Source organism: Lontra canadensis, unplaced genomic scaffold (genome assembly GCF_010015895.1).
Source record: "Lontra canadensis isolate GAN:19392208 unplaced genomic scaffold, GSC_riverotter_1.0 scaffold2, whole genome shotgun sequence".
NCBI lineage: Eukaryota > Metazoa > Chordata > Mammalia > Carnivora > Mustelidae > Lontra > Lontra canadensis.
In genome coordinates this window covers 14,928,432-14,941,984 of record NW_022630996.1, presented here as the reverse complement: position 1 = coordinate 14,941,984, position 13,553 = coordinate 14,928,432, and the positions used below count along the sequence as shown (strand labels likewise).

Sequence of the window (13,553 nt, the reverse complement as noted above, 5' to 3'; positions counted from 1 at the left end):
GAGATTTCCGTTGCTTTCCTGGGAGAAGACAAGTCCCTTTTGTTAGAGCTTCCCAGGGGGGTGCCTGTGCCAGCGAGGACCAAGGCTCATCCCTCCTTCCTTCACCCCACTAGCAATCCCAGCTTTGCCGCAGTGGGATTGTCCCCAGCCCACCCCATTGCGCCAGAAAATGTTGCAATCACCATTGCCTAACATGCAGTCGGTGCTCAAAAAGAAAAGAAAATGAGGCCCAGGCCTTGATCCCCAGTCCCACTTTTAAATCTGTGAACTTGAGGGTTGTGAGCAAGCTGGCCAGGGGCAGCGGAGGTGAGCGGGGAGAGGTGGTGGTCACAGGGCGGTGGCCTCTGTCTGCAGCAGGGGTGGTGGTCCTACCTCTCTTCCAACTGCCCCACTGAAGAGTCCATGGCTGTTCCTTTATTTTAGTCACAGGGGGTTTTATTTTTGTTTTAGTATTATTTATTCATTTAGAAGATTATACGCATTTTAGTATAAGCACGTTGCCAAAATGTAAAAATGGAGAAAATTTAAAAATGGCTTAAAATAATAATCTTTCTATTCTAACAGGAATTGTTAACATTTTGGTAATTTTTTGACATTTTAGTATCATGTTTTCCCATACTCGGGGTATTGCTTTCTTCATTATTTTAAAACACCTTTTAATTGCAAGAATAGTATGATGGACTTTTTGCCCGTTGTTAACATTTTACACATTTGCTCTCTCTGTATGTACACACACATACCCACACACAGATAAGTATAAAGTTGACCCTTAAACAACATGGACTTGAATTGTGTGGCTATACATGGATTTTTAAAAATAAATACAGTATGATACTGTAAATGTATTTTCTCTTCCTTATGATTTTCTAATTTTTAAAAGATTTTTATTTATTTTGAGAGAGAGAGAGAAAATGAGAGAGCGAGCACAAGTGGAGGCAGACACAGGGGGAGAGGGAGAATCTTAAGCAGACTCCATTCTGAGCATGGAGCCCAACAAGGGGCTCAGTCTCACGACCCTGAGATCATGACCTTGAGCTGAAATCAAGAGTTGGATGCTTAATGGACTGAGCTACCCAGGCGCCCCTCCTTATGATTTTCTTAAAACATTTTCTTTTCTCTAGCTTGTTTTACTATAAGTGTATAATACATATAACATACAAAACACGTATTAATTGTCTGTTTATATTACTGGTAAGGTTTCTGGCCAACAGTAGGCTATTAGTAGTTAAGATTCTGGGGAGTCAAAGTTACGTGTAGATTTTCAGCTGTGTGGGGGTTGATCAATTGTATATTCCTGTAGATATGCATATCTATGTGTGTGCATATATATATGTCTATCACATATGTTATAAATAATATATGTGTTTATGATTCTTATTAGACTTTAGTTTTGATAGCTAGACAGCCTTAGGGAACCCAAGGCTAGGAATAAGATATCTGGGTTCTTACCTCACCTCTGTCCTTTGTTGGCTTTGCCATTGAGTCCCTTCACTCCCCCAGTCTGCTTTATCTCCTTAACACGAATAGTTACTTCTTACCCTGTCATTTGTCATGTACTGGGTCAGCTGAGATAATGAGGATAAGGATGTCTGGTAAACTGAAAGGATGTTCTGGCCTGAAGCAAAGCATCATCGAGATTTATTGGGTCCCAGGGCTCAAACCAGGGTGACTTTGGGATGAGGTCTTCACCCTTCATAGCAGAGGGGCCCAGGCACTTCCCATGCTGCAAATCAGTGCAGAATCCTGGGATGTCTCTCTCCTTGGTTGCCAATGTAAGCGTAGAGCTTGGGGTGAAGGGCAGCTGCCCTCCTCACTGAGTCCCATGCTGGGAAAAGTGTCTCAGAACGATGTGGGAGGGCAATCCAATCCAGCTATGTGCCCTCCCTGTGGTCAGTGGGACTACATGAGGACTGAGTGCCAACTCCCAGTGATACCCAAGGACATTGCTTTTGGCTCACCCATGCTTGTATTTAAGAGGCAGTTAAGATGGTGAGTAAAAGATTATTGACACATTAAATCTCTAATTATTTGGACCAGCTTAGTCCATAGCTGGATTTCCAAATGGGTTGGACATCAATTATTTAGGCTACTCCCTGTGGGTAGAGGGGCTGTTGTGCGTCAGGGGAGGCGTGCGTCCAGCGTACATGGTTCCGCGTAGACCTTGACTCAGCAGTGCCCCTAGAGGACAAAAACGACGTTGGCAATAGACGAGGAGCACTTTTCTAAAACACTTTCATATCCATGATTACATTTTATCTATGTGATGATGGGCAAGGCAGGTGTTACTGTCCCAAAGTTCATGCTGATGAAACTAAGGCCAAGGCCCCGCAGCAAGTTGGTGGCAGCTGCTCACCCCGTGCTCCCTTGGGAAATGGCAGCATGAACACTGGCTGGCCCAGCAGAGCCACCTCGTAACTGGCATCTCCTCCCTTTGTGCAGTTCACGCTCACAGTGGCTCATTCTCCTGTGTCAGTGCTGTCTTTGCACCCAGCCAGCTGAGGTAGGGCTCTGGGAAGGCAGGCCTGGCCCAGCCCTCCCCTTTCAGCATGTGTGCGTGTCTCCTAGGTGCTGCTGGATAAGGAGAGAGAAGCCATGGCCAAGTCCCGCCGGTTGGAGCGTAGCACGAGCAGCTTCAGCTACTCCTCCTACCACACCCTGGAGGAGGTGGGTCTGCCCAGCCGACTCCGGGCTCCGTTGCCCTTTGGGCTCTCCGGGTCTCCAGACTCGGGCAGGGACTAATGAAGGACTCTGATGTCTGTGGGAGCGTGTGAGCCGACACTTGGGGAGGGCAGCGCAGACACTGGGGGAAGGCCTGTCAGGCAGACAGCTTCAAAGAGGTCCAGAAGCCAGGATTCAGAGAGAACTGGGGCTCAACGGTACCGCCCAGGGCAGCTATGGGGCAGAGTAATGGGTGGAGGAGGCAGGATGCTGAGGTAGAGATGCGTCACTGGCCGGTGCGGAACTGGGGGGAGGGGGGGCCGTCTCGGTAGCCAACACTGTGGCTGGGGATTCAGGGGGGTCTCGACCTCCCCACAAGCATTTCTGGTGTCAAGGGGCCCCAGCTGTGGGTACTAGGGTGTAAAGGGGCAGGAGGCCAGGCACGTTGGAGAGCCGTTTTGTAGAGTAGAACAGAGAGTTGCCTCAGTTGGAGAAATTCCTGATCCCAGTGACAGCCAGCTAGGGCAGGCATGACCGATTGTGGCTTGTTTATAAAGGAGAACGTAGAGACGCCCAGTCCAGAAAGAAACTCAAGGCACAGGCCCCATTTTCAGTTAAAGGCTGGGATGACAGGGTATTGTCCACCATGTGATTATCATTTCTTTCCCTGTTTCATGCGGCCTGGAATAGAAGATCCATTTTTCCCATATATTTGGTAATTCAATTATATACATTGAAAGAGGAAGGGGAGGGATTGATATGGCCTGTCAGTATTTATTGGTATCAGAGATAAATAACCCTGCCTTCGGAGGGCTTAGAATCTAAAAGGGCCGAGAAGGCCCCAACAGCACAGTGGGGTCTGCGGGGTCTGTCAGATGGACTCGGGTGGGCCAAGAGAATGGAAGCCGGAGAGAGACTTAGGGGCCGAGTCTGGGGGCTGAGCGGGTGAGCACGCGCAAACACTTAGCTCTGCATGTGGTGTGTGGCCTTCGGGTCCAGGCTGACCGTAGCTCGTTGCCTTAGGCCTAGTGGGTGTCTTTGATTTGTGGAGTTCTCCATCTGCGTTCTCCTAGATCCTCAAGGGAGGTGGGAAAGCGTTCAGGAGGGTGGGAGCCCTGCCTAAGAGCCCATCTGATATCTGTCATTTCTTTCAGATATATAACTGGATGGACAACTTTGTAACTGAGTATTCAGATATTGTCTCAAAAATTCAGATTGGCCACAGTTTTGAAAATCGGTCCATTCTTGTCCTGAAGGTAAAAGCTGGCGGTGTTGACCACTAGACTCTACAGTGAGTGCCTCTGGCATAAGATTGAACTCGTGAGGGGTCATGGTGGGGTGGCAACTGTAGGGACAGAGAAGATGTGTGTGCTCTTGCCCGGAGGTGACCCGCAGCGCAGAGGTTGTGGTGTTCAGGGACCCACCCTTATAGGTATGGGCAGGTGACAGTGCAATGACCTGACATGTCCTCAGGAAGTAGGTGGGAGGGTTGCTAAAGAGAGGGAACTGCAAGATGGCAGTTGTCATGCTGGTCTTGGGATGTGAGTGTGGAGAAGCTGGCTTTCCCCCTATTCCCTTGGTTGCCTCATCTGTTAAATGGGAAAAGAGGTAAATAGAGGCCTCATTTTCAAATGATTGAGGCCATCTGGCTCAGGCAACCCCTCAGATAGGACTGAGTCTGTGGGGAGACCTCCCGACCCTTCCCAGGGGCCACCGGAAACAGAGTTTGAGCAAAGTTGGCAGCATCAATGCCCTTGGTCATGAATGAGGCAGGATGGGTAGGAACACGGAGCCCACCCGAAAACAATTCTTAGTACGTGCCCTCAAGGGCACTCAGGAGTGTGGATCACACAGGGCCCCTGACATCCAGCTCTCGGAGAAGACGAGTGCTGTTGCTCTCAACCTTGTCCTGGGGGACTCTTCCAGGTGTCCTCCTTTCCCTTAGGACGTGACCTCCTCTGTCCCTGCCTTGATTTCCCTGGGGGCTGTGCGGGTTCTCTCTTTAATGTTGTCTAAGACCTTGCTCCTCAAAGTGTGGTCCTGGTACCTGCCTGCCAGCAGCGTCCCCAGGAGCTTGTCAGAAATGCCCACCCCCGGACCCTTTCCCCCACCTCCCAACCGAGCATCTGCATGTTAGGGAGATCCTGGGGGATTCAGTGCCCTTGAAAGGACGAGAAACACCAGTCTAAGGTACTTTCAGGCCCGGGAAGCTCTGTGCTTCTGGCTGGATCACCGCGTTCTCCACATGCATGTGCCCCACAGCGTCATCAGGGCCCACACATGCGTGCCCTTTGTGGACTCAGGCACAAGTACCTGCGCATAGAGTCCCCCTCTTGGGCCCAGAGGGGCCGTCCCAGGTGGTGCGGAGACATCTGGGGCCTCCTTCTGGGAGCCTAGGGACAGCCCTGCAGCTGTCTCAGTTCACGCTCGTTTGGGGCCTGGTGCTTTTTACCCAGTTCAGCACTGGAGGTTCTCAGCGCCGGGCCATCTGGATCGACACTGGAATTCACTCCCGGGAGTGGATCACGCATGCCACTGGCATCTGGATGGCCAAGAAGGTCAGCGTGGAATGGGGGTGGGGCAGGGCTGGGTGTCACCCACCCCTGACTGTTTCAGGATGTCACCAGCTGAAAATTTATACTGGGTTTGTTTAAACTCAGGGGCTCTCTCCCCTCCTGTCCTTTGGAACAGCTGCCGTGTGCTCTGCCCGTCGGCAGCCCAGCACCCACATCCTCCTTTGCCTTCTAGTTGTTTAAAATCCAAGCCTTTACTTCTGCACCCAGAATGCATCTGATGGCTTGAGGCCACCCTTGCCCGCAGCCACTGGCTGGGCCACCTTAGAGGAGAGCCGGCAGCGCCTCCCATCCCTCCCCTGTCCCCACTCTGCCCTTGCTTGCAGATTGTCAGTGAATATGGCAAAGACCGCACCCTGACAAACATACTGAACGCCATGGACATCTTCATGGAGATTGTCACCAACCCTGATGGGTTTGCCTTTACCCACAGCATGGTGAGGGCATTTGGGAAGGAGAGGGACCGGGGTCAGGGTCAGCTCTGGGGCGGATGCAGGAAAGGTTGCTGAGGCTTTGGGAAGGTTCCCTGGGGGCCGGCCCCTTAGGGGCTCATGGCAGAGAGTCTCACGAAGGCAGGCAGGTGACTCGGGAGCTGCAGCTTCAGACCTTGCCATTGCATCCCTGCTCTGCTGCCCAGGAAGGCCACTGCTGCCAGCCTGTGCCTGTCCTCTGGCCTCCCCCCCACAAGGGGATCTACAGTCCTGCCCCATCCTCGTGCCATCCTGCCCTAGAGATTCCTTCCTTTTGCCCCTCTCTGTCCCCCCAGACCTGCCTTCCTAGGACAGGATGTCAGAGGCTCCCACCCCTGGAAAAGGGGTGAATGTCACCTGCCATGGGCTTTTTCAGAACCGCCTGTGGCGGAAGAACAAGTCCACCAGACCTGGAATGTTCTGCATCGGTGTGGATCTTAACAGGAACTGGAAGTCGGGCTTTGGAGGTATGGCAGTCCGCTGGACCTGGGGCCGGGCTGGAGGAGTACTGGGGCCTTGGCACGTCTCCCACACAGTCAGGTTATGTGGATGCATGCGGTGGAGGCGGTGTAGTTAGCTAATGCAAGTGAGTCATGGCCGGAGATGTGCCTAGGACTGGCAGAGCGGTATGGGGAGACGTTGCACGTCTGTGGACGTACGCGTAAGAGCAGGCTCCTTGGGAGACGCGGGAAACAGCTCCTTGCATGCAGGACTAACTCTAGGAATTGTACCTTAAGTACAGTGGGGGAAGGTACAAGAGAGTCTCCAGGTTGTACCTTCAAGAGGTACAAGATGGTCTTGCTGCTTGCTCAAAACTCAGTTTATATGCCCACCCCCCAATCTCTCTAGCCTGCCCTTGTAGGGAGCCCACCAAAAGAAAAGGTCTTCAAATGCATTTCCTGAGAGCCATGATCTGAAATTTACCCTTTGGGGAGGCCAGAACAATAGTTTTAATGATAGAATAAGTCAATTTCTTATCATCAACTCTGATTTGAGCCTGGTTTTTATTTTTTATTCAGTTGCTTTGTAATCCTGGCCGCGTGGGCTGCTGTACGTCTGCAGGGTCATACCGTTCTAGGCAGAGCTAGGCAGCTTCCTCCCAAGTTCCTTGTTGTTATTTTCAATGATCTCCCTCACCATACCAGGAGTGTAGGGACTAGATGGGAAAACTGAGGCCTCCAGAAAACCTAGACACCCTTATGTGGACCTTGGGAATGCAGGAATTTGGTGGGTGGGATGCTGGGCCTGGCCAAGACAAGTTGCACAGGCACAGTCTTCAGGCTCCAGATGCGGCACCCACTACACTGGGGTGGGGTGGGGGGATCGGAGTTTGGCTCCAAGGAGACAGTGCCTTTGCTGTTGAAAAGGAGATTCCACAGATGGGTGGCCAAACCAATGAGATCGAACATTCTAGATCTGCCCATCGCTTTGGAAATCTGGCTTCCTTCCGTTTGTTCTCGTTGAAAAATTAACATCTGAAGCATCCCGAGTGAGGTGTGGGGGCTGTCTGAGAATCTGGCACTGTGTGTGTAGCTGCTTGTGTAAGGGAACACAACCGTGTAAAAATGGGTGTTTTCACCTCCAAATGACCAGACACTTGCTCCGAGTGGGCATCCAGGTGGGCCCCTCAGAACCGGCTGAAGCGAGTGCCCGTGTACCCCAGGATAAACCGGTTAGCAGCAAGACAAATGATCTCTTAAAGAAAATAACATTTGTGTGTTTCTCCACCGGAGGCAAGAAGGGAGGGGGCCAGTCCGTATATATACAATATAAAAAAATGTATGGGGGAAAAAAGAAAGCCCAGAGGGGACAGAAAGCTCCCATAATCCCACTACCCAAAGATTACTGCTTTTAATAATTTACCATGTCCTTCCAGAGATGTCCCCTTGCTACAGATTACATTTTCAGAAAAGGAAAAATAAATAGCTAATGACTCCATTAGCAGGTACTTGTGACACCAGCGGGCTCAGAGGACTTGGACTGTGAACGTCAGAAAGAGGCAGGCAGCTAATTCCCATTTGGTCCAGGGAAGATTAGTTTATGCTGCTTAGCTCAAACCAGAACTAATGGCCTGAAGTGTTTCTCCATATTTGGGCAAAGCCACCTGGTTGTTGGCAGGGGAACCGCTTTCTGTGCGTGGGCTGTTAACGCAGACAAAGCTCTCAGCCCTCAGCCCCCACCCTCCCCACCCCGCTCTGCTCATCTGTTGCTGTTTGTCATTCATCAAGGGGAGCAGGTGCAGAAGCTCCCGGCAGACACAACAAACAGGGCCACTGTCCAGCCTGTGGGGCTGCTCCTCACCCTTGCTTCCTGCAGACACATCCCCTTCTCACCCGGGTCCCCACCGCAGGCGGGACCCCGCAGGCCAAGGGGGGGACGCTCTCCCCGGTGACGGAACCGCCTCTGGGCCTGCCTGTGGACAGAAATAGTGTGTGCTGGGGTTGGTGACTCAGGCAGGAAGATTTTGTTTATGGTTTTATCATTGACTTAATTTAATTGCTGCATAATGAGTAATCTGTAGACCATCCCTCCCACTCATGCTGCCCTCACCTGCACTCCTGGGGAGGACTGATTTGCTGCAAGCCTACTGCAGCATCTCAACAGGTCTCTGGGCCAGTCCCCCCAACCCTCCAGCCAGTGCACTGCCCTGAGGGTCTGCTCTGGCATCCCCAGGTGGCTTCAGAAGTTGGGGTGACCCCTGACCTCAGCCTCAGGTTTGTGTGCAATCATTTCAGGGAGGAGTGAGAGGGGGTACTGGGACGGCTCTTTCCAAACATGTTCCTAACCCACAAATCTTGACCAGCCCACAATCCAGGCCTCTATGACATTGGCCCTTGGGGAGGGGAAGGAGACACAAGAAGAGGGTAAGAGGAAGAAAAGAGATGGAGAGCAGAGAATCTAGGAGATGGGAACCAATTAAATTTATGAACAAAATAGAAACTCAGGGTGCCTGGGTGGCTCAGTGGGTTAAGCCTCTGCCTTCAGCTCAGGACATGATCTCAGGGTCCTGGGATTGAGTCCCGCATCGGGCTCTCTGCTCAGCAGGGAGCCTGCTTCCTCCTCTCTCTCTGCCTGCCTCTCTGCCTACTTGTGATCTCTCTCTATCAAATAAATAAATAAAATCTTTAAAAAAAGAAATAGAAACTCAGCACCTCTCCCCCAGCTGAGGTCCCCAAGAAGAATTGTCAAAGGATCTTTGCATCGGTGGCTCCTAGACTGGCCTCAGGCAGGGATCTAGCCTCTGTTTTTCTGGCCCCAAGTCCATGTTGCTCCCGAGGCTGTGATTGTGGCAAAGCTTGAACAGATACTAAGTCTGAGCACTCAACTGACCCAAGACTTCGGCACGGCAGGGGAGAGTCGGCAGAGAAGGGTCAGCTCAAAGGGGTCGATGCTCACTGGGGAAGCCAGGGTTGCAGACCTTGAGTTTCCGCTGAAGGCTGTCCCACTTTTCTAATGGAACCAGTCAGGGCTGAAGCACAGGACAGGCTGAGAGAGCTCTCTACAAGGCCGGCAGCCCGGCTGAGTCCTCATGTGAATTCATCCCTCTGATGTATTAGACTAGGGTGTGCCCCAGTGATAAAAACCCACCCGAATCTCAGGGACTCAACACAGTAGAAGTTAATTTTTCAGGCGCACGAAGTCTGACGTGGGTAGGTGACTCTGCTTGGCAACTTTCTCCTGACTATGACAAAGGGACCCAGGATGCTTCCTCCATCTAGAGTCCTTTGCTTGCAACCACATAGACAGAAGAGACTGTGGAGGAGCCATGCCTGCCCTTAACAGCCTCAAACTACAAGTGACCCATCATTACTGCTCACATTCTCATTGGTCCGAAGTCGTCACGGGGCCTCAACCAAACTGCAAAGGACGATGGGAGACGTAGAGGAAAACCTGGATATTTTGGGAGCATTAAGTGTCTTTCCCAAACCTGGGAATTCAAACTCTCTGGACGGTTTTATTTTAATTCCAGGAAATGGTTCTAATAACAACCCCTGCTCTGAGACTTACCGTGGGCCCTCCCCTCAGTCGGAGCCGGAGGTGGCGGCCATAGTGGACTTCATCACCACCCATGGGAACGTCAAGGCTCTGATCTCCATTCACAGCTACTCTCAGATGCTCATGTACCCTTATGGCCACTCTTTGGAACCCGTTCCAAACCAGGAGGAGTTGGTGAGATTGGCGGCTCGGGGCTTTGGGGGAAGCGTCAGGAAGACCTCCACAGAGGTTCAGGCCCTCACTCCAAAACCGGGGTCTGGACTCATCGACCCCATGGTAGGGAGGAGGGGGAGAGCTTGTTCTCACATGTGGTCGAGTTCAAAGCCAAAGGGGCTGTGCTCCCTTCTCATGAGAGCCACCTGTTCATTCAACTTCTGGGACCCCTCAATTCTTGTCTCTCAGCAGCTGGTGAGGGTGTGGGGGCGTGGGGAGCCCCAGCCTCTCATCCTCTGGCTACAATCCCACAGTACCAGCTCGCCAAGGACGCGGTGAAGGCCCTGTATGAGGTCCATGGGATCGAGTACATTTATGGCAGCATCAGCGCCACTCTCTGTGAGTGGGCCATGGCTGGAGGCCCCTTGTTCCCCTGGGGTGGGGCAGGTGCGGGCTGGTAGCTGACTGGCAGGGCTGGTTGGGCCCAGGGCAGCGCCGTCGACCTAATCAGGTTGGGTCGGAGCTGATGTCCTCGCCGAATGGAGGGGTGAGTTCTGGTCTTTCTTTGCAGCACTAGTTAATGTCCAGCTTACCGTGATGTTCCTTGAAGGAGCAGATCTTAAGCTCGGTGGCCTCCAGGAGCTCTCTTCTTACTGGCACAGAGAATGGGGAGGGTGGGCAGGGCATGGGCCAGGTTGAGGCTGGGGTCAGGAAGCACAGTGTTGTCTGGGGTGAGTTGGGGTTTGGCCGCCAGGGCCCACTTGCGGCTCAGACAACCCTGTACCTTTGGGCCACACCCTGTTCTTCCTGCTGGGGGCGTCTCTTTGCCCTTCTGTGTCCAGATGTGGCCAGCGGGATCACTGTGGACTGGGCCTACGACAGTGGCATCAAGTACGCCTTCACCTTCGAGCTCCGGGACACGGGGCGCTACGGCTTCCTGCTGCCGGCCTCCCAGATCGTCCCCACGGCCCAGGAGACGTGGCTGGCGCTCCGGACCATCATGGAGCACACCCTGCAGCACCCCTACTAGCAACAGCGCTGAGGGAGGAGCAGGAGCACGCACTCCCTTCCCCTAGGCCGGGGCTCCTCCTGAACCCCGAGTGATCCATGGTCCTCCCCACACCCTTACCCTGACCCCTTAGGCAATAAATAACAGGTTTGAACAGGCTGGGTGGCCTCTGGTGCTGGCCACCACCCATTTTGGGCTCAGCACTGAGAAGGGGCCAGGGGCAGCTTGAAATGCCTCTTTGCTCTTTAGGAATCCGGGAGGATCAGGGACTAGCAGACCTCCTATTCCTTCCCCTGAGTGCTCTCCAGGCCCAGAACACATAACCCACTCTCTGGGAGCTACGGGTATACACATTGTCCCCTTGGTGTCTACACTCTGAGATGAGGGCACAATGTTTCACCCAAAGGAGTGGGTCTGCGGTGGCAGCATCTCGGGCGCCCCGAGGGAAAGGTGGGTGCAGACAAGCAGCTTCCTCCTCCTCCTCACCTGTAGTCACCAAGTTCTAGTCAGGCCCTGAGCAGGCCGGGCATTTACCAAGCAAGCACTTTATTTAAGGATGAGAAAGGGACAATGTTCTGAGATACAACTGAGGTGCTCCCCCACCCCCATCCTGAGGCTCCCTTATAGTTTTTGCCTTCCTCCACCACTGGGGAGTGGGGAGAGTGGGTCCCTTTGTCCTGCCCTCAGGGGAAGGCAGGTCCTCTGAAGAAGCAAGAGGTTCACCAAAGAGCTGAAAGGGTCTCTGTGAGTCTGAGGCAGAAAACAAGACTTTCATTGGCAAGAGCCAGACTTTTGTTGTTGTTCTTGCAAAAGAAAAGGATTGTGGGACCCGTGATTTGGTCCCTGCAGGACACAGAGCACAGGGTTTTACTATACATCACAAATATGGAAGGAAGCAGGGGAAAACGAGAATAAGTCCGCCTTTCTACCCACCCTGTAAAAGAAGACAGAGGTTGAATCAGTGGGAGGCGGGGATCAGCGGGGATCAAAACTCTAGGTAAGACCCACGTCCAATATGGCAGCTGAGGCGCAGATTAACAAGGACTGAGCCAGGGGTCTAGATGGGTGGGGTACACCTGAGCAGTGCAGCTCTCGGGAGCTCTGAGTAAAGAAATGGTGAGGAGGCCTGGGGTAGGCTGAGCCCAAGGACCATGCAGCCAGTGGCCACGGAGGCACCACAGCCAGGGGAGGCCTGTGCCCAGAGAAGCTGCACCATGAGGAGACCTGAGGAAGTCAGGGTAAAGAACACCTGAAGAACCCAGATCCCCTTCAGGGCAAGAGCCAACAACAGAGGAGGAGAGCGTCCCGCTTCGGGCTGCATTTCCTTACGAGGGGAAGTGGAAGTGATTTGAGCAAGCTAGAACCTCCAGGTTGAAGTTTTCTGCTCTTAGCGGAAATACGATGCCATGGGCTGAGTTAGCATAAGCTATAGACAAATAAAGCAAGTTACACCTTTGCACCCTGGAGTCTGTGATTATAACTTTTGTACCCTCTGCTCAAATATTTTCATTTCATCCTCTTGGGGAGAATATTACTGGTATTCGTAAGCTTGTATTTCAGATGAGGAATGCATGGTCACGATTTGGAGAGGTTTTAAAGACCACACGAGGCCACATGCTTGGGAAGTGGTTGAGGGAGATTTGAACTTGGGTGTGTCTAACTCCAAAACCACTCTGTCATCATTTGTCCAAGTGCGACATGTAACCGCACCTGCAGCAGAGTCCATGGGGAGTCGTTGAATGTGACGGTAGTTGGGTTCCATTCCCAGATTGAATGGGAATCTTTGGGGTGTACCCCCCGAATCTGTATGTTTACTATCTGCCCCAGAAGTTGTGAGGTTCCTTAAAGGCTGAGATTCACCTGCTCTCCTGCTTCCCAGAAGAACACATTTGAGTCTTCCTGGGGACATTGGGGCTCAGCGTCTCTACCCTCTGCCATTATCCATTAAGTCTGAAGGTGGTTACAGCAGCGGGAGGCTGGTCATTCTTCCCAAGGGGCTGCCTTGGCCTTCACCTAAAGTAATGTGGTCGGAGGCCACAATCATCAATACAAATTCTGGAAATACAAATTCTCAGGCCACCCCAGACCTCCTGAACCCACATCTCTGGGGATGGGGCCCAGGTGATGCTGCAAAAGCACTGTCCTAGAAGCAGGAGTAGCTGGACCCTGATGGGTTTCTCAGTAACAACAGTGAAAATAATTAGCTTTCCTAGCACTTGCTGTGTGCCAGGCATGGCTGCAAGTGCATTACAGGATTCAACACATTTCCTCCTCGCAGCTCTAAGAATTAGGACTCTTACTGCCTTGATTTCCAGATAAAGAAGCTCAGGCTCAGGATAATAGCTAAGGGGCACCCAGCTAACTGAGTGGTAGTCCTGGGACCTGCGTCATGCCCAGAGCCCCTTAGGACCAAGGGCCGGGAACTTGTTCTCACAGCCATGTTGACAAGACTTGTGTGCAGCCAATAGACTCAGGAAATTTGGAGCTGAAACTGCTTTACAGAAGGGGGTCATCTTGAAAGACAGCTTTTTCTTTAAAATCCTTCAGTGACTCAACTCCCCCTGCCCCATCCCTGTCCCGCCACTGCCCAAGATGCCACATGGCTGGCCCTGGGGACCTCTCCTAATTTGCCTGAACACCTTGCTCGTCGGCCCCAACCTCACCAGCCTCCTCTCAGTTCTTTCTCAGCTGGAA

General features: G+C 52.4%; 1 protein-coding gene across 1 annotated transcript in view; it reads left to right on the top strand.

Annotated features, from left to right (window-relative positions):
- Positions 1–13,553, top strand: part of LOC116874516 (carboxypeptidase A1) — a 38,152-nt gene that overhangs the window by 10,570 nt on the left and 14,029 nt on the right. The window contains exons 6-13 of the mRNA XM_032869218.1: positions 2,566–2,664; positions 3,813–3,914; positions 5,115–5,216; positions 5,558–5,668; positions 6,078–6,168; positions 9,672–9,871; positions 10,165–10,249; positions 10,693–11,404. Coding sequence (XP_032725109.1) covers positions 2,566–2,664; positions 3,813–3,914; positions 5,115–5,216; positions 5,558–5,668; positions 6,078–6,168; positions 9,672–9,871; positions 10,165–10,249; positions 10,693–10,880 — 978 coding nt within the window. The 3' untranslated portion in view covers positions 10,881–11,404. Of the gene's footprint in view, positions 1–2,565; positions 2,665–3,812; positions 3,915–5,114; positions 5,217–5,557; positions 5,669–6,077; positions 6,169–9,671; positions 9,872–10,164; positions 10,250–10,692 lie in introns of the transcript that reaches the window.